Source organism: Schistocerca nitens, chromosome 5 (genome assembly GCF_023898315.1).
Source record: "Schistocerca nitens isolate TAMUIC-IGC-003100 chromosome 5, iqSchNite1.1, whole genome shotgun sequence".
Classification (NCBI taxonomy): Eukaryota; Metazoa; Arthropoda; class Insecta; order Orthoptera; family Acrididae; genus Schistocerca; species Schistocerca nitens.
In genome coordinates, this window is record NC_064618.1 from 815149676 (window position 1) to 815170326 (window position 20651).

General features: G+C 43.7%; 1 protein-coding gene across 1 annotated transcript in view; it reads left to right on the forward strand.

The window, feature by feature from the left end:
* The window catches only part of LOC126260737 (atrial natriuretic peptide receptor 1-like), a 506740-nt gene that overhangs the window by 450195 nt on the left and 35894 nt on the right, over positions 1–20651 (forward strand). The window contains exon 22 of the mRNA XM_049958075.1: positions 13787–13878. Coding sequence (XP_049814032.1) covers positions 13787–13878 — 92 coding nt within the window. The remainder of the gene's footprint in view (positions 1–13786; positions 13879–20651) is intronic.

A 20651-nucleotide genomic window follows, 5' to 3' on the forward strand; every position in this document is an offset into this window, starting at 1 on the left:
TATTAAACTGATAGTTCGGTAATTTTCACATCTGTCAACACCTGCTTTCTTTGGGATTGGAATTATTATATTCTTCTTGAAGTCTGAGGGTATTTCGCCTGTCTCATACATCGTGCTCACCAGATGGTAGAGTTTTGTCATGACTGGCTCTCCCGAGGCTATCAGTAGTTCTAATGGAATGTTGTCTACTCCCGGGGCCTTGTTTCGACTCAGGTCTTTCAGTGCTCTGTCAAGCTCTTCACGCAGTATCATATCTCCCATTTCATCTTCATCTACATCCTCTTCCATTTCCATAATATTGTCCTCAAGTACATCGCCCTTGTATAAACCCTCTATATACTTCTTCCACCTTTCTGCCTTCCCTTCTTTGCTTAGAACTGGGTTGCCATCTGAGCTCTTGATATTCATACAAGTGGTTCTCTTCTCTCCAAAGGTCTCTTTAATTTTCCTGTAGGCAGTATCTATCTTACCCCTAGTGAGACAAGCCTCTACATCCTTACATTTGTCCTCTAGCCATCCCTGCTTAGCCATTTTGCACTTCCTGTCGATTTCATTTTTGAGACGTTTGTATTCCTTTTTGCCTGCTTCATTTACTGCATTTTTATATTTTCTCCTTTCATCAATTAAATTCAATATTTCTTCTGTTACCCAAGGATTTCTATTAGCCCTCGTCTTTTTACCTGCTTGATCATCTGCTGCCTTCACTACTTCATCCCTCAGAGCTACCCATTCTTCTTCTACTGTATTTCTTTCCCCCATTCCTGTCAATTGTTCCCTTATGCTCTCCCTGAAACTCTGTACAACCTCTGGTTCTTTCAGTTTATCCAGGTCCCATCTCTTTAAATTCCCACCTTTTTGCAGTTTCTTCAGTTTCAATCTGCTGTTCATAACCAATAGATTGTGGTCAGAATACACATCTGCCCCAGGAAATGTCTTACAATTTAAAACCTGGTTCCTAAATCTCTGTCTTACCATTATATAATCTATCTGAAACCTGTCAGTATCTCCAGGCTTCTTCCATGTATACAGCCTCCTTTCATGATTCTTGAACCAAGTGTTAGCTATGATTAAGCTATGCTCTGTGCAAAATTCTACACGGCGGCTTCCTCTTTCATTCCTTCCCCCCAATCCATATTCACCTACTGTGTTTCCTTCTCTCCCTTTTCCTACTGATGAATTCCAGTCACCCATGACTATTAAATTTTCATCTCCCTTCACTACCTGAATAATTTATTTTATCTCGTCATACATTTCATCTATTTCTTCATCATCTGCAGAGCTAGTTGGCATATAAACTTGTACTACTGTAGTAGGCATGGGCTTTGTGTCTATCTTGGCCACAATAATGCGTTCACTATGCTGTTTGTAGTAGCTAACCCGCACTCCTATTTTTTTATTCATTATTAAACCTACTCCTGCTTTACCCCTATTTGATTTTGTATTTATAACCCTGTAATCACCAGACCAAAAGTCTTGTTCCTCCTGCCACCGAACTTCACTAATTCCCACTATATCTAACTTTAACCTATCCATTTCCCTTTTCAAATTTTCTAACCTACCTGCCCGATTAAGTGATCTGACATTCCACGCTCCGATCCGTAGAACGCCAGTTTTCTTTCTCCTGATAACGACGTCCTCTTGAGTAGTCCCCGCCCGGAGATCCGAATGGGGGACTATTTTACCTCCGGAATATTTTACCCAAGAGGACGCCATCATCTTTTAATCATACAGTAGAGCTGCATGTCCTCGGGAAAAATTACGGCTGTAGTTTCCCCTTGCTTTCAGCCGTTCGCAGTACCAGCACAGCAAGGCCGTTTTGGTTAATGCTACAAGGCCAGATCAGTCAATCATCCAGACTGTTGCCCCTGCAACTACTGAAAAGGCTGCTGCCCCTCTTCAGGAACCACATGTTTGTCTGGCCTCTCAACAGATACCCCTCCGTTGTGGTTGCACCTACGGTACGGCCACCTGTATCGCTGAGGCACGCAAGCCTCCCCACCAACGGCAAGGTCCATGGTTCATGGGGGGGGGGGGGGCATTGTAGAATATGAGGGGATAATGCTGGATTGCACAGGAAAAGATTCGTCATTAAGCGTCCATCAACTTCCAGACACTCAGACACTTACACGAATACCGTGCGGAAAATAGTAGTGGAGCACGTATCATACACTATTATAAAATAGAAGTGTAGGCAATGAACGCTCTTGTAGTGTTGTCAACTGCCACGACACCAATGTGTGGAGAACTGAAATCCAAATGACATGTTGATCTCAACTCACCCTCAATCAATCTCTTTGAACAAGTGGCCTGGAATAACCTGTGAGCTTATCTTGTTACTGTGAAGTGTAAGTTGTTTATGTCCAACAGAATCGGAATAGTTATATTGCACCATACAGTATCTTATCTAATTAGTTCAGTATGTTATCTAATTAGTTTAATATTTGGTATCATGTGTTTCGCCTTGTCCCGAAAGTTTTAGGATATGTCCGCCTCCCTAGCTCACTGGTCAGCGTAGATGGCTGCCATGTGGAAGACGCTGGTTCGATTCTCGGTACTGCCAAGGATTTTACATTTGTGGGAGGAATGGTACAGGGTGCTCTCAGCATCGTGATGCTAACTGAGGAGCTACTTGACCCAACAGTAGTGGCTCCACGGTCTGGAAATCTACAGGAGGGCCGGGAGAGGGGTGTGCTGACCACATGCCCCTCCATATCGCACACGCACGACGCCGCATGGCACAGGATGACACGCCGGCCAGTAAACATCCCTTGCGGTAACACGGCCTGTACGAGGAGCTCGTAGTTGGTTACGGTGTGGGGATAATTAAATTTCTTCCATTCATCTCCATCCCAACGAAACAATTCATCGACTGTCTGTTTTACGATAATGCAACAATATCCCCGTTCGTTTCAGTACCCCAGTTACTGGCGTTAATAAATGCGTTTCTAAATAAAGTCGTTAACGACCTGCTCTTGAAAGTAACATCTTTTGACAATCCATTTGCACTACCCCACCGCCTAAGCCGCTAGGTAATTAATCTGTATCTGTATGTACAGGGTGTTTCAAAAATGACCGGTATATTTGAAACGGCAATAAAAACTAAACGAGCAGCGATAGAAATACACCGTTTGTTGCAATACGCTTGGGACAACAGTACATTTTCAGGCGGACAAACTTTCGAAATTACAGTAGTTACAATTTTCAACAACAGATGGCGCTGCAAGTGATGTGAAAGATATAGAAGACAACGCAGTCTGTGGGTGCGCCATTCTGTACGTCGTCTTTCTGCTGTAAGCGTGTGCTGTTCACAACGTGCAAGTGTGCTGTAGACAACATGGTTTATTCCTTAGAACACAGGATTTTTCTGGTGTTGGAATTCCACCGCCTAGAACACAGTGTTGTTGCAACAAGACGAAGTTTTCAACGGAGGTTTAATGTAACCAAAGGACCGAAAAGCGATACAATAAAGGAACTGTTTGAAAAATTTCAACGGACTGGGAACGTGACGGATGAACGTGCTGGAAAGGTAGGGCGACCGCGTACGGCAACCACAGAGGCCAACGCGCAGCTAGTGCAGCAGGTGATCCAACAGCGGCCTCGGGTTTCCGTTCGCCATGTTGCAGCTGCGGTCCAAATGACGCCAACGTCCACGTATCGTCTCATGCGCCAGAGTTTACACCTCTATCCATACAAAATTCAAACGCGGCAACCCCTCAGCGCCGCTACCATTGCTACACGAGAGACATTCGCTAACGATATAGTGCACAGGATTGATGACGGCGATATGCATGTGGGCAGCATTTGGTTTACTGACGAAGCTTATTTTTACCTGGACGGCTTCGTCAATAAACAGAACTGGCGCATATGGGGAACCGAAAAGCCCCATGTTGCAGTCCCATCGTCCCTGCATCCTCAAAAAGTACTGGTCTGGGCCGCCATTTCTTCCAAAGGAATCATTGGCCCATTTTTCAGATCTGAAACGATTACTGCATCACGCTATCTGGACATTCTTCGTGAATTTGTGGCGGTACAAACTGCCTTAGACGACACTGCGAACACCTCGTGGTTTATGCAAGATGGTGCCCGGCCACATCACACGGCCGACGTCTTTAATTTCCTGAACGAATATTTCGATGATCGTGTGATTGCTTTGGGCTATCCGAAACATACAGGAGGCAGCGTGGATTGGCCTCCCTATTCGCCAGACATGAACCCCTGTGACTTCTTTCTGTGGGGACACTTGAAAGACCAGGTGTACCGCCAGAATCCAGAAACAATTGAACAGCTGAAGCAGTACATCTCATCTGCATGTGAAGCCATTCCGCCAGACACGTTGTCAAAGGTTTCGGGTAATTTCATTCAGAGACTACGCCATATTATTGCTACGCATGGTGGATATGTGGAAAATATCGTACTATAGAGTTTCCCAGACCGCAGCGCCATCTGTTGTTGAAAATTGTAACTACTGTAATTTCGAAAGTTTGTCTGCCTGAAAATGTACTGTTGTCCCAAGCATATTGCAACAAACGGTGTATTTCTATCGCTGCTCGTTTAGTTTTTATTGCCGTTTCAAATATACCGGTCATTTTTGAAACACCCTGTAGATGCCCAATGAAGACTGTAAACTATCATTTGTTACGCACGAATTTTTTTACTAAGGCTAAATTATGGCCGTAAAGACTTTAAAAGGGTGCTGGAATAGCGACAGTAATTCTGTGGCCAGTTGAGATCCATATGTAATTAATGTCAAAGGTATCATAAGTTTAATTGATTATTATAAATCATCACACAAAACGAGTGCATTAGTTGCAATGAAGTGAAACACGAACCTGTTCAAAAATCCCCTCCATTGACAGGTTATCACAAGAACATGAAACAGTTACAAGTAACTAAGGTTGACTGAGATGCAAGAGAAGGTTGGTTCAAATGGCTCTGAGCACTATGGGACTTTACATCTGAGATCATCAGTCCCCTAGAACTTAGGACTGCTTAAACCTAACTAACCTAAGGACATCACACACATCCATGCCCGAGGCAGGATTCGAACCTGCGACCGTAGTGGTCACGCGGCTCCAGTTCAAAGCGCCTAGAACCGCTCGTCCACATCGGCCAGCTCCTCCTGTCTTCATTCGTAACACTCGCCACTTCTTTAAAAGAGTCAGCCCTAGACTCTCAGGAGCAGTAATCCAATTACAAGACAATTCTCATGGAGTGTCCTCCCACTTCTCAATAATTTTCCACAACTACTACGTAACACAGGACTGATCAATGCAATTCCCACATTTTGTGCCCAGAAGCTTATAACTAAAGATAGGAATACCTTTTGGCTCTGTCCTGTCGGTGCCTCAAAGGGACGCGTTAACTTGTTATGATTCTCCAAAGATTCCTATCTACTTTATGTGCATATGACGGCTCAGCTAAAGGTTTTCGTGGGAAGGGAAAGTTTCAGTCTCGCACTTACGGAATCCTCACACCTAGTGTGCCGTATTCTGCCGAGGGCATAGAGCAGGGCTTAACAACGGGCCGGTTTTGAGCGCGAGTACTCGCGCCTGCTCAGGCACGTGCTCGCGAGCAAGTGTAAGGCCGCCGAGTAGGGAGGGAGGGGAGGGAGTGGAAATGCGCGCGCACGTTTGAACAGGGCCGCAGCGTGCCTATTGAATTCGCGCCGACTGTGTAACGTTTAAAGTACTACGTTCAGCTATAACAGTCACTTCGCAGGTTACGAATCATGTCAAGTCGCCGTTGTGTAACCCCAACCATGCTTTCGCAGTTCAACCCCCATTGGGAGGAATTGTATCTCTTTACAGTAAAAGATGGTGTTGCAAAATGTTTAGTACGTCACAAAACGCTGAATTCTTTTAGGAAATTTAATTATCAGCGATATTATATGTCGTACCACGTGAAAGACTACGGAAGTGGAAAATGTGATGGACCAGATCGTGCACATGAAGTTATTAAACTTAAAAGGAAGCTATCCGAAGAAGATCTGGACGACGAAGAAAAATCAACTGAGACAGCTCTCAGAGTGAGTTACAAAATTGCTTTGCTTTTAGCAAAATCCCTGCGCCCCTTCACTGATGGCGATTTAATAAAAGAATGTTTGGTAGTTGCAGCGGAACATTTGCGTCCATCTCAAGTTGAACAGTTTCGGATTGTGCCATTATCTAACATGACCATTATGCGTCGCATACAGGACATGGCAGACGACGTCCAGAGCCAGCTTGCAAATATCTGTAAAGATTTTATGGCGTAGTCTCTAGCTCTGGACGAAAGTGTTGATATCACTGGAACAGCGCAGCTTGCCATATTTATTAGAGGTGTTAATAGAGATCTTCAGGTGAGGGAGGAGCTCCTCGATGTAGTAGCCATGAAGAACACTACAACCGGAGGTGATATTTTAAGTAGTGTTGAAGAAAGTGTTGAAAATATAGGATTGTATATAGTTTCAGTGTCTACAGACGGTGCACCAGCGATGACAGGGAACAAATCAGGTTTCATTGCGCTGTTGAAGGAGAAAATGAAAAAACTAACCGTACCGAATGAAGTAAGGGGCTTTCACTGTGTGATCCACCAGGAAAACTTATGTGCAAAGAGTATCACTCTAAAAAATGTGATGAGTGTTGTTGTTCGTACAACCAATTATATAAGGAAGCATGGGCTACAACACAGGCAATTTAAAAGCTTTCTTGAGGATGTAGAAAGCCAATATGGTAGCCTGCCTTATTACAGCGAGGTCCGCTGGCTTAGTCATGGCGAATTATTAAATCGATTTTTTCCCTATTACATGAGATAAATATGTTCATGGGAATAAATAACGTGTGTGTTCCTGAATTGAAAGAACCTTCATGGAAATGTGATCTCGCGTTCTTAGCAGATTTTACTAGCCATCTGAATGCTTTGAACATTTCACTGCAAGGTAAAGATCTGCTAATTACTCATTTCATAGATCGAATACGAGCTTTTAAAATGAAATTGACACTTTGGGTGGGTCAGCTGGAAACAGGAAATCTAGCTCATTTTCCTAAATTATCATCCATGCAAGATGTTCACAAAGACTGTGAACGTTATTCACATAGTTTACTTGCCCTTAAGGAAGAATTTGATCAACGCTTTCAAGATCTGACAGCACTAGACAGTGATTTTGATCTGTTCTCCTCTCCATATTCAGCGAATATTGAAGAGATTCGTCCTGAGCTGCAACTAGAACTTATTGACCTGCAGTGTGACAGAGAATACAGAGACAAATTTCAGAACAAGAAAAACATTTTGGAATTCGGCAGACACTACCCTCAGGATAGATTTCCTCGTTTGCACAAACTGGCGGCTACAATAATATCAATGTTCGGTTCCACGTATTTTTGTGAACAACTGTTCTCTGGAATGAAATGTAACAGGACGCGCCTGAGAAACGCATTGTCTGATCGAAATTTAAAGTGCACGCTGCGCCTACAGTGCACAAGAACAATTACTCCGAACATGGACTCAATTGTAAAGGGCAGAAAGTACAAGATAACCGAGAACCCCACACTTCAGTGACACCTTTTATTGTGTAACAGTTCACAAATTAATACGAATGTAGAGGCATACACTAAGCTAATAAAATTATGTGGCACGTGTACATTCTCCGTTATTTGTTTCATTTGTCGCAGTAATAATTCGCGAGTGATATCCCTGCAGGTGGCCGCGGATTTACATTGACTGGCGGCAGCTGGTGTGTGCCCCACGTGACTCTCCCCACTCTCCGCTCTGGTCCGGTAGTGGGGGTAGCGTGCTCGCGCTGCTCCGTGCTCGCGCCTGGCTGCTCACAGCTTGCTCCGCGAGCACGTATGTTGTGAAGCCCTGACATAGAGCCATAAGTACCAGTTGCTTTCACAGAGCCTGCGTAGTGTCCATTGGTATGTTGCTCTCCTATCGACAGACTGTCCTCCCCCCGGTAGCTGAATGGTCAGCGTGACGGTTTGTCAATCCTCTGGGCCCAGTTTAGATTCGCGACTGGGTCGGGGAATTTTCTCCGCCCAGGGACTGGGTGTTGTGCTGTCCTCATCATCATCCTACCTTTACTGTACTTAACAATGCCCTCACCGAAGGAAAACGCCATAGGAACGTGGGAGCGGCCGTCATATCGTGCAGAGCTCCAACGACGGCGTTACCTGCTGTTAGCATTCTGTCCGCTCACCCTGTCCAGTGTCTTCGCCGTACGCTGTGATACCTACAGCCGGCGTTAGCTTTACATCCTTGGTTAAGATAATCGAGGCCACCGGTCCGCTTTGATCTGATGTCTGTCGTAAAATTGCCTCTCTACCCAAACATAATTCTCAAGAAGTAAAACGCCTACAATCCTTCATCTATTAGCAGTCACTATCGGACAATGTTTACAAAAAAATAAAAGAATACGCTATTTTCAAGTCAAATTAACTGTATCTACATATTTGCTGAATCAGCATCTCAGAGCCGGCCGATGTGGCCGAGCGGTTCTAGGCGCTACAGTCTGGAATCGCGCGACCGCTACGGTCGGAGGTTAGAATCCTGCCTCGGGCTTGGATGTGTGTGCTGTCCTTACGTTATTTAGGTTTCAGTAGTTCTAAGGTCTAGGGGACTGATGACCTCAGAAGTTAAGTCCCATAGTGCTCAGAGCCATTTTGAGCATCTCAGATATCAACAACATCAAAGTCGACGAAACAATCAGTTACTCAGTCTTTAGCATTGTTTAATCACAATCATAGAAAATGATACGTTATTGTCAGTCTTATTTACTGCTGATAAAGTACTGCAGCTTGAGGTGGCTTTGTGATGAGGCCCTGTAAATTAAAATAGACGCAGAGTTTATTTCCGTGGCGATTCCTCGTTTCCTTGATCAGAAGGGGCTAATAAATTTCCCAAATATCATTAGTTTCTCTAGACCTGCATTTGGCCGTGTATTTTTAATATGTGTGACGGCCCCTGATATTTTATGCATGCATTCGTTAATAAGCACTTCTATCCGCTTTTGTTCGGTGTAATTGAATCCTGCTGGTGATGCGCTCCTAGTACAGCACCATCCACGGAGGCCGTGAATTAGCATATTGACAAAAGACCGGGAGTTACTGATCGCGACGCCCCGTTATTAGTTCGGCCCTGCCGCCACGGAAGTGGCTAACGGAAACGATAGCCCCGCGATTCGTATCTATACAGGGGGAACCGATTGCAAATTTAGGAGTTTGACAATCAAACAGTCCGGTTCATTTCTTCATTGTTATCTTCGTCAGTCTAGGTTGAGTATTGCCACTGGCGGATACTCTACGAATACCGATTCATTGGTTTGCAAAACTGACGAGAAAATTTTTTTCCTGTCTTTTTAATCCTGAGCTCAGAAGAGGAATTCCAATCAACTTGTCATTTTCTCGATTGAACACCATCTTTATTTAGCGTTGTTTTGATATGGGTGTGTCATTATATGTATTTAGAAGGAAATTAGAATGGGACAGGACGTCTCGTTATTCGCAATACATCTAATAGTGCTTTGAAACATTGATTCGTCAATGTTCAATAGCTCATTTTTGTTTTACCGATGATTAAGTGAACTGTAAAAGACATTGTTAATTTATAACTAAAATTATGAGAGTGACAATTAATATAATAAATCTTATGGGACTTAACTGATAAGGTCATCATTCCCTAAGCTTACACACTACTTAACCTAAATTATCCTAAGTACAAACACACACACCCATGCCCGAGGGAGGACTCGAACCTCCGCCGGGACGAGCTGCACGGTCCATGACTCTTGCATTTCAAAGAATATAATTAGGCATACGACAAGTTGTTTTTGGCGATCATATATTTAAATCACATTTCATTTGTTTTTGATGTGACATCTACTATCAGTATGGGCACAAAAGCAGTCATTAAATGAGCTACTACGGTATTCCAGTAAGGATGTAGTGACATCTACTGTTATTAAAATAAGGGGTTTGCACCCAGTTTTTGGGGTACGTTTTTATATTATCATGGCAGTATCGGAATTTCTTTGGTATATATAACACAGAACGAGGCCGAACTGTTACCGAAAAGATCAATGACAACTGGAAGCGACTGACATTCTATACGACCATTTTAGTGCTCTCAGTCAACAAAGTGAAATATCTGACAAGAATTAAATGCCTTTTTAATAAATGTAACTGTGGTGTCACCGCCAGACACCACACTTGCTAGGTGGTAGCTTTAAATCGGCCGCGGTCCATTAGTACATGTCGGACCCGCGTGTCGCCACTGTCAGGATCGCAGACCGAGCGCCACCACAAGGCAGGTCTCGAGAGACGTACGAGCACTCGCCCCAGTTGTACGGACGACATTGCTAGCGACTACACGTACGAAGCCTTTCTCTCAATTGCCGAGAGACAGTTAGAATAGCCTTCAGCTAAGTCCATGGCTACGACCTAGCAAGGCGCTATTAACCGTATCTTGAGAGAGTCTCACTTGTATTATCAAGAGCAATGTACAACAAGAAATTAAAGTTAAGTATACGAGAAGCTCCGTTCTTTTCTTTATAGCTTTCATCACGTATCCTGTTTCAAACTTAACGCCAGTCGGCGTGTGTGTGACGCGTGCCCTTTCGGCTACTTCAGTGTGGCGTAGCTAGCTTGTTACGCCACAACAGTAACAGTGTACAGAAAGTGTGTGGTTTTAACAAAAACGATATTCGTATGTACCGCCAACTAAACGCACTCCTTAATTTCACTAGAAATAACTGTAAATAAAATGTGTGTCGTTAAGATGGCCGTAAGCTTTCTATAATTGCGTGACGTAAGTTGGCAACACGTTTTTCACCATATCATACGGATTTTTGTTTAATCGTTCAGATTCCTCAATTGAATCGCTGCTCAATGCGTGTGAAATGTCGAACGAAATTTCGCTGCAATTGTAGATTAAACCCTAGTGAAGTTATTTACTAAAAGCCATCGCCCGTAACGGATGAACGCAACTGTCTCTGTACGAATGCACAACGGCGATCGTTTCTTTGAGAATTTATACTCCATAATTGAACTCAATATCCTCACAAAATTCCAAACGGAAAACCTTTCGAGAAATACACTTTGCCAATTACTGGTCAGACACAGACTGTGAGAAAGTATAGACTGACTGAAGATCATACCTGGTAAAGATAGACCTTTATTACAGTCAAATTCTACTACCACACAATACACGGTGAAGACATCGCGAACAGGAGTTCATTTTACAGGGTCCCTTATAAAACTATGGAAATAATTTATGTACTCCATTAATTTGATTAGTAGCATAGTCCTCTTGGGGAGGAATCGGAATATTAAGCGTGGAAATCTTTGAATCGTGATTAATTTTGAACAACACCGATCAGTCTACCGGAACACGCGTGAATCTATGAAACTAGAGCTTGATATACCGTTGTAAGGCCACACCCTATAGCATATGACTAAAAGCAAGTCTCGCGACAAAAACCCAATCAATCTGATAAAAACTCGACACGTAGAAATACTACCAAACATGTAGGGGTTTATCCCACACAGTAACCTTAGCGTCATTGGTATTACAGAAAATGAGTACGGACAAACAACAGGTTCAGACCAACCCTGTAAAATTCAATACATGAAACTGTTACCAGAGGTATAGCGGCTCGTTTTATTCAGTAGAATGAGCTCTTTCTTGGTGGTTAGTATAACACAAAGGGCATGAAGAATTAAAAACATGGAAAACCGGTGGGAAACTAGACTGAGCGATGTTGGAAGATCGCTGACGGCGACCGAATGATCGAATGATTACTGGAACTTAGTCTATCAGAAAAGAGCACGTAGGTTTATCGCTCGTGAACTACAAGATCTGTTGGTCCTAATCGAATTCACTCACTAACGCTAAACGCTGCAATGACGTAACACCCAACGAAATTGCATGCATTAGCTCATTATGCATTGGTATGTGGTGGATGAGGGACAATGAGGTATATCAAGGCTACTGTGGTTATAACATGCGGTCTGGCTCTTACAAAGCACATTAACTGTTTCATGTAACTGTTTCGTATATAGGAATTTAATCGTAAACAAAACAGAATTTTCACCAAGAGCAGTATCGCGTTTTGAACAGAATGTAAACATGTTGATAGCTATGTCTCCGTAGGACATGTAACATACGCTGTCCGCAACTCGTGGTCGTGCGGTAGCGATCTCGCTTCCCGCGCTCGGGTTCCCGGGTTCGATTCCCGGCGGGGTCAGGGATATTCTCTGCCTCGTGATGACTGGGTGTTGTGTGATGTCCTTAGGTTACTTAGGTTTAAGTACTTCTAGGGGACTGATGACCATAGATGTTAAGTACCATAGTGCTCAGAGCCATTTGAACCATTTTTAACATACGCTAAATAATCTGGACTTACACCTGTTCATGGCCCGAACAATAGGCCTACTCACAATTCGCTGGCACCACCAACAGTGTCTGTAAATAGTAGCCCCAAGACGGCGGTTCGAGACAGGACATCATTTTTAAATGGACTGGGAGGAATCCGGTATGCTTGCTAGCCAACAGAGCGGACCAAAAAGAGGAAATAAGCTCTGAGTTTACGGCATGTTGTGTTACTGGACATCTCTGGAACTGTTCCAGGGATGTTGGTAATGCTATCCCCAGAGGGAAGGAAACTTCTCTGGCCTGTACCGGTACGTTTGAAAACATTTACTCACACACACACACACACATTGTTCACGTTATAACTTCGTTGCACGCTGTGTGTTTCTTTTGTGGATACAGGAGCGAGGAACAGATGTTGTTCATGAACAAGTAACTCAGATATTAATTTATTCTACATCTAATATCAAACAATAAAAATAATACATTCCTTCCTTGTTGTTGCGACAGCATCAGTCTGTAACAGTAGCTTTGAATGTTGGAACGTATACAGATATCGCAGATTTATATATCAGTCAGTCTTCAGTAGAATAACTATTCAGTACATCACTGGCCCTGGCTACTATGAAAGTCTGTAAATGTTACTCAGCTGGAAAACACACAAAAATGAACTCAGTGCATGAATGTTCGAACCTAAGTACACCCGCCCCTCATTGGTAGCGGATTAATCGTTCATGGCAGCGCCCCCTGTATCGCGATGGCGGCTGCAGGAAGATGTGTCGGCCGCTGGGCAGCACATATCGCATGTGCGAGATTGGGCACAATAGCCGTGAATGCAGCTGGGCTCTTCAGTAGTTGTCTACTCACCTGAAGATGGCCGGACGTCTCTGGGCCGAAATATCGTGGTAGAATGTTGACGGGATCCGGATGCACACCCGAAAGTTATTGGAAGAAGAAATACGCCCGAAAACTTACAGAAGCTACCAGTTTTAGATATTCTCAGTGAATGGCTACGTATCACGAGACTGAGTGACTGATGAACACCAAAAAGTAAAATCAAATTGCAGAACTGTTTAAGAATCAAATACATTTGCAATAAGAGCCTACTTAGCTTTTACTTAATGTAAACAACATTTTGACCACAGTTTTTGTTCTAAAGAACCGAAAATTATTTGATTTTGAAGAGTAATGGTGGAAGAAGTACAAGCATTTACCGATGGTTGTGTAATTCTTAACTTTAACTGATCTCTTGTATATTGTTCTATTTTTCACATCTTATATCAAATTTAACGATGTGTAGTTATAAATTTAATTGATAATGTCATTTTGATTAGTCATTAACTTTGCTGATATTGTAATAACTCTGATGCTCTACGAAGCCACACATCAAAAATAATGTGCACCATTTTTATGCTTTCAATTATTTTTGGGTCTTTTTCAGCACTGAAAATACACGTCAGCTCTGACACGAGGAAGCTACTGGACACATTTGGATTCTTCCATTTGGAAGAACGAGGAGAAATAGAGCTTAAGGTTCGTATGTTAACTATAATGTAATAATTGCAAGTGTTAATTAGAGATTGGAGACCCAATGCACGTCATAAACCATTTGCAGGAGACCGACGGTGGAGGTAATCATAGATAGATAGACAGCTGAAAGCAGCATCATCAGCAAAGAAAAATCATTTAACCACAAGAAGTATACCGAAAGTAAGGTCCGATTGGTCGCGAAATGGAAACAACAGTGAAAATCTGAAGTGTTTTACACTCCTGGAAATGGGAAAAAGAACACATTGACACCGGTGTGTCAGACCCACCATACTTGCTCCGGACACTGCGAGAGGGCAGCAATGATCACACGCACGGCACAGCGGACACACCAGGAACCGCGGTGTTGGCCGTCGAATGGCGCTAGCTGCGCAGCATTTGTGCACCGCCGCCGTCAGTGTCAGCCAGTTTGCCGTGGCATACGGAGCTCCATCGCAGTCTTTAACACTGGTAGCATGCCGCGACAGCGTGGACGTGAACCGTACGTGCAGTTGACGGACTTTGAGCGAGGGCGTATAGTGGGCATGCGGGAGGCCGGGTGGACGTACCGCCGAATTGCTCAACACGTGGGGCGTGAGGTCTCCACAGTACATCGATGTTGTCGCCAGTGGTCGGCGGAAGGTGCACGTGCCCGTCGACCTGGGACCGGACCGCAACGACGCACGGATGCACGCCAAGACCGTAGGATCCTACGCAGTGCCGTAGGGGACCGCACCGCCACTTCCCAGCAAATTAGGGACACTGTTGCTCCTGGGGTATCGGCGAGGACCATTCGCAACCGTCTCCATGAAGCTGGGCTACGGTCCCGCACACCGTTAGGCCGTCTTCCGCTCACGCCCCAACATCGTGCAGCCCGCCTCCAGTGGTGTCGCGACAGGCGTGAATGGAGGGACGAATGGAGACGTGTCGTCTTCAGCGATGAGAGTCGCTTCTGCCTTGGTGCCAATGATGGTCGTATGCGTGTTTGGCGCCGTGCAGGTGAGCGCCACAATCAGGACTGCATACGACCGAGGCACACAGGGCCAACACCCGACATCATGGTGTGGGGAGCGATCTCCTACACTGGCCGTACACCACTGGTGATCGTCGAGGGGACACTGAATAGTGCACGGTACATCCGAACCGTCATCGAACCCATCGTTCTACCATTCCTAGACCGGCAAGGGAACTTGCTGTTCCAACAGGACAATGCACGTCCGCATGTATCCCGTGCCACTCAACGTGCTCTAGAAGGTGTAAGTCAACTATCCTGGCCAGCAAGATCTCCGGATCTGTCCCCCATTGAGCATGTTTGGGACTGGATGAAGCGTCGTCTCACGCGGTCTGCACGTCCAGCTCGAACGCTGGTCCAACTGAGGCGCCAGGTGGAAATGGCATGGCAAGCCGTTCCACAGGACTACATCCAGCATCTCTACGATCGTCTCCATGGGAGAATAGCAGCCTGCATTGCTGCGAAAGGTGGATATACACTGTACTAGTGCCGACATGGTGCATGCTCTGTTGCCTGTGTCTATGTGCCTGTGGTTCTGTCAGTGTGATCATGTGATGTATCTGACCCCAGGAATGTGTCAATAAAGTTTCCCCTTCCTGGGACAATGAATTCACGGTGTTCTTATTTCAATTTCCAGGAGTGTATTTCGTGACCGATCGGACCATCTATTTTTCTCGTATTTCAATGAAAGTGACTATCTTGAATAGGAGATATCGTTTTAACGATGCGAGAAGAAGGTAAAAGAAATGCTTAAACGAGTTGACGGACTGGTACGTAGCTCCAGAACGTAATCAGATACCTTCATAGAGAAACAAAATAGCTCATTGGCATTAGGAAACCGTTCACTGAAAAAGACACTTGTGAAATTTCGAGATAAAGTATTACTGATAGTCGCCGGAGTCATTCAGCTGCCTCAATCAAGTATCGCCTTTCCATTGTCAGATAAACAAACCTGAAAGTCGAGGTCTCATATATGGTCTGATTTTTAAAATTTTTTTTCCAGTTGACATGACTGGAAGCCATATAATATACAAGGTGCATCTGAAACGTTTGATGAATCGTGTCAGAAAATAAAGGAAACAACAGTTAGAAACAAAAGACTTTTACTGGCCTACAAAGTAACCGACATTAACTACGAGGGTTGCCCAGAAAGTAATGCACCGCAGTCGGAAACAGTACTACGAATACGAAATGTTACGTATGTGAGAACCTTCAACATCGCAGGGCGTTAGCAATCGTTGGTTAATATATTAAAAAGCTAAACACCCGCCTCGATTGATGGTCTGATGATCTGGGGATTATCACATGCGCGCGCTGATTGGCGAGCGCGGTTGGTCAAGCTGTTCATCTTCTTTCGTTTCATCCTCATTTTCCTTTTACGATGAAGGTGATTGTAGCCAGTTGAACACCTCACGTTTCATCTCTATATCTTTATCACCACGACGTCTTTAGATAACGTCCCCTCAGCCCCCAGGCTAACTACTGGCTTTAGGTATAGTTTTTAAGACTTCCTCCTGTTGTCATAGGTAGCTTCATATGCTAAAAAAACTAACGGGGTTCCATTTATAAAAACGTAGGTTTGTGTTAAAAAACATACATCCGTGCATTTTTTTATGGTTTGTATTAACCAATTACACTAGCCCCTCTCCTCACACCGAGCGAGGTCGCGCAGTGGTTGGCACACTGGACTCGCATTCGGGAGGACGACGGTTCAATCCCGTCTCCAGCCATCCTGATTTGGGTTTTCCGTGATTTCCCGAAATCGTTTCAGGCAACTGCCGGGATGGTTCCTTTGAAAGGGCGCGGCCGATTTCCTTCCCCATCCTTCACTAACCCGAGCCTGCGCTCCGTCTCTAATGACCTCGTTGTCGACGGGACGTTAAATAACACTAACCTAACCTAACCTAACCTCTCCTCACGTTCTGTCTGTGGAATCGATTCGTCAGTATTTGATGTGGTTTACGAAATATAGCCAGCGGTAATGTTAGGTGACTCACCCTGTATAAGTTTCTTTACTAGCGTAAGCAACCGTGTGCGGTTATTTTTAGGTTTCATATCCTATTTGGCTCGTCTCTTGTTCTATCCATTTCATTTTTTGATATAAGTTGATCCACGGTTGGGAATATATGGGCTATTTAGCCCCGACCCATGTATAAACTTTCTCGTATTCGTATGCGCATGCGCATTCAAGTAACTTCCCTCGTCTTGCGCAAGTGCATAGATACCGGGTCTGGCTTGTAAGTGAGCGACCGTTTGTAGCTGCAGTTTATGGCGGGTCATGGCCCATCGAACATAGGGCGGTGTGAGGTGGAGCGTACACCGTTAAGTAGTGGTTTTGACTTTGTACATATGTACTGTTTGAGTTTTCCGTTTCTTTTTCGTTTATAAATGTATAGCTATGGTGTTCTTTTAATCATTGACAAAGGTCTTCTTAGGCACTTGTGGGTTTTATTGTTGTTCTGGAGCAGGTGTAGTTATCTACGCCGAAACCTGGGTTAACAATTAACACTAGGTGCTTTTTTCGCAATCGATGCGAGTGTTTAGTTTTTTAATATGTTACGTATGTATTATTTGAAGTCCCCCGACTGAGCGCCCAAAGTTTCCGTCGCTTCCGACAAATAGCGTAGCTGCAGGACAGTTTCAAAATGGCGTCTGTAGATGATGTATGTTATTAGCAACGTGCCGTTATTGAATTTCTCACTGCAGAGGAAGAAACTCTGGGGAATATTCACAAAGCTTGTGCAACGTCTATGGAGTATCTTCTGCTGACAGAAGTACAGTCAGTCGCTGGGCACGAAAGGTGAGATCATCAGAAGGCGGTTCAGCGGAGCTCCACGATTTGCAGCGGTCGGGAAGAGCATCCACGGTGGTCACACCTGACAGCCCTTACCTAGCCCCCTCGAACTTCCACTTGTTTGGGCCATTACAGGATGCCACTCGTGAAAGACATTTTGAGGACGATTGGCTCCGCCACTAGAACAAGGGTTGGTACCGACAGGGCATACAAGCCCTTGTTTCGCACTGGAGGAAGGCCGTAGAACGGGATGGAGATTCCATGGAAAAATGTGGTGTGGAGATAAAACACCATTCTTTGGTGTGTGTAATTATCATTATTTTCAGTAAAGAATTGCTGAAGGAGAAAATGAAGTGCGTTAATTTCTGGGTAACCCTCGTTAACAGACTTCTCTCATCGGTTGTAAAGCTCTTGAAAACATTCAGCAAACGCTTCTCGTTGAATCGCTCGAAGCAACGAAGTCGCGCGTTTTGTGAATGTCAGCACCTTTACAGGAGATGGGACCTGGTGCTACCAATACGATATCGAGACCAATGCGCCATGGTGGTCATCGTCTTCCTCATCTCTCTCGAGTGGAAATTCGTAATTAATCAAGTCCTTTCTGTCGAAAAAGGTGATCTTGGGGGGAGGGGGAGGGAGGGAAAGGCGATGAAGATCGTGTCATTGACCGTCGATTGGGCTCCGGATCGTACCGGTAGCGCCAGGTCTCACCTCCCGTAATGATGCTGACATCCAACAACAAATGGCTCAATGCTTCGAGCGATTCCACAACAAGTGTTTCCTGACAGTTCCCAGGAGCTTTGCAAACGATGACAGGAGTACGTTGCAAAGGTATTTAGTTCGTAACTCTTGTTCTCTTTATTTTCTGAGCCACACGGCGACCTTCTCTGACACACCTTGTAGCTCAAGGTTGGTAGCAGTAGTAGTAATAGTGCGGAGTGATCAGCAAATCAGCGTAAACGTGATACTCGGTACATGAAAACTGAAATAGTTAAAAAGATTTGCTCTATGAGACACAACACTTGTTAGACTGCTACTAGATTCCGGACATTATTTACTATCAAATGTGCCAAGAAAGGACTCTTAAAGAGTAAATCTATGATGATCAGGACAATCAAATCCTTAAAAATATTTACCACGCCACCTCACAATTGTAAAAGTTCTGTACTATTATTTTACTAACTTTTGAACGTGCCAGTGATAGTAATGATTTCTTTAGGCAATCGAAATATTACATAACCACTGTAAAAAAATTTGTGGTCAGCGAAATATTTCTTTTAAATTGCATAAAGCTATGTTTCGATTTATAACAATTTACTACTACGGCCGCCAGTCGAAATCTGACATTCATTTTAGCGAACAAGGTACACATCATCTTTAAACTCAAAGTCCGCAGCTCGTGGTCGTGCGGTAGCGTTCTCGCTTCCCACGCCCGGGTTCCCGGGTTCGATTCCCGGCGGGGTCAGGGATTTTCTCTGCCTCGTGATGACTGGGTGTTATGTGATGTCCTTAGTTAGGTTTAAGTAGTTCTAAGTTCTAGGGGACTGATGACCATAGATGTTAAGTCCCATAGTGCTCAGAACCATTTGAACCATTTTTAAACTCAAAATTTCAGTAAGAAAGTGAATTTCTCCAGTAGCTGTTATGTGAGAAAACTGTTTCATGGTATCATCCTTTCAATGTGGTATTGATTTTGTCCTTTGCTGTGGGATACTAATTAACAAGAAAATAACTCACGTCAACGGTAACAAATATAATCACATTGGATATTAACCAAAAAACGTTCAAAATTATAATGTAATATAAGCTTTCTTTACATTTATTTTCTCTAAAAACAAGTACACGTGCATAGGCATACATTTTTCACGCAAAATAATGTAATGATGAACAAGATTTAAGGATTTTTCTTGGATGTTTGCTGATTAGTACTACTAGAATTAAGTTACTTTCAAACTACTCGTAATAATAAACTTATTATTTACTTCAAATATTATTTCAATACAGTGCAATAGTTTGATTAAAATCTTTTCAGCGTTCCTCAATCATTAATTATTTCTCAAGTATTTATTACTCCCTCACTGTCTTTGTTGGGATAAACTAGAATGTTCTTCATTATATAATCACATAAGGTATATTTTAGAAAACTGATCACTATCTTATCATAGGTACTATCATGTAGTTAAATTTATATCTCGCATTAATAAAGGAACAGACAATAAATACCAGCCCATGCGTTTTTACAGTACTTTGCTTGGAAGCCGCAATACGAGGGGCTGACTCAGCATCGACCAATATTACCAAACGATCATTTCATTTCAGGGTCAACAATTATTGCACGAACATAGCCACAGACTTCACGAATGTCAAACATGGCTCTTCTTCTAATTATCAAAATCCATGGAACACTAGATAATAACTCCACATTTCTACATTCATAGCCAACATTCATATGAGATCCCCTGAGACTTGAGGAACTCCGTATTTACTCGCCGAGCGGTGCACATTGTGATGGCTGACGGGTAATTATAATTTAAGTGGAGCTACTCACAGTAGTGCAGTGTGTGCTGTTATTATAGTATGGCATGGAACTTGGTAGATACACTAATATATCTGTAGTGTCCTCGTCGACAACGTATGCCATCCTCGTCGCCACTAATGGGTCTTGTACCGTTGCGAAGCAAGGAAAAGGATATTGTTACGAGTGGCTAGTATCCTATTTCAAGAACACAAATGCACACGTGGATTGACACAGTTCTGTATTTACATGAACAGATAGCTGCTACTTAACTTTAATAGAGTCCAAGTGTTGTGGTACAGGGTCATCCATAATAGTCCTCTTGCAGACAACCTTTGGTATAAAATCGTTACAATTATGAATAACGACCTTATACAGGGTGAGTCACCTAACATTACCGCTGGATATATTTCGTAAACCACATCAAATACTGACGAATCGATTCCACAGACCGAACG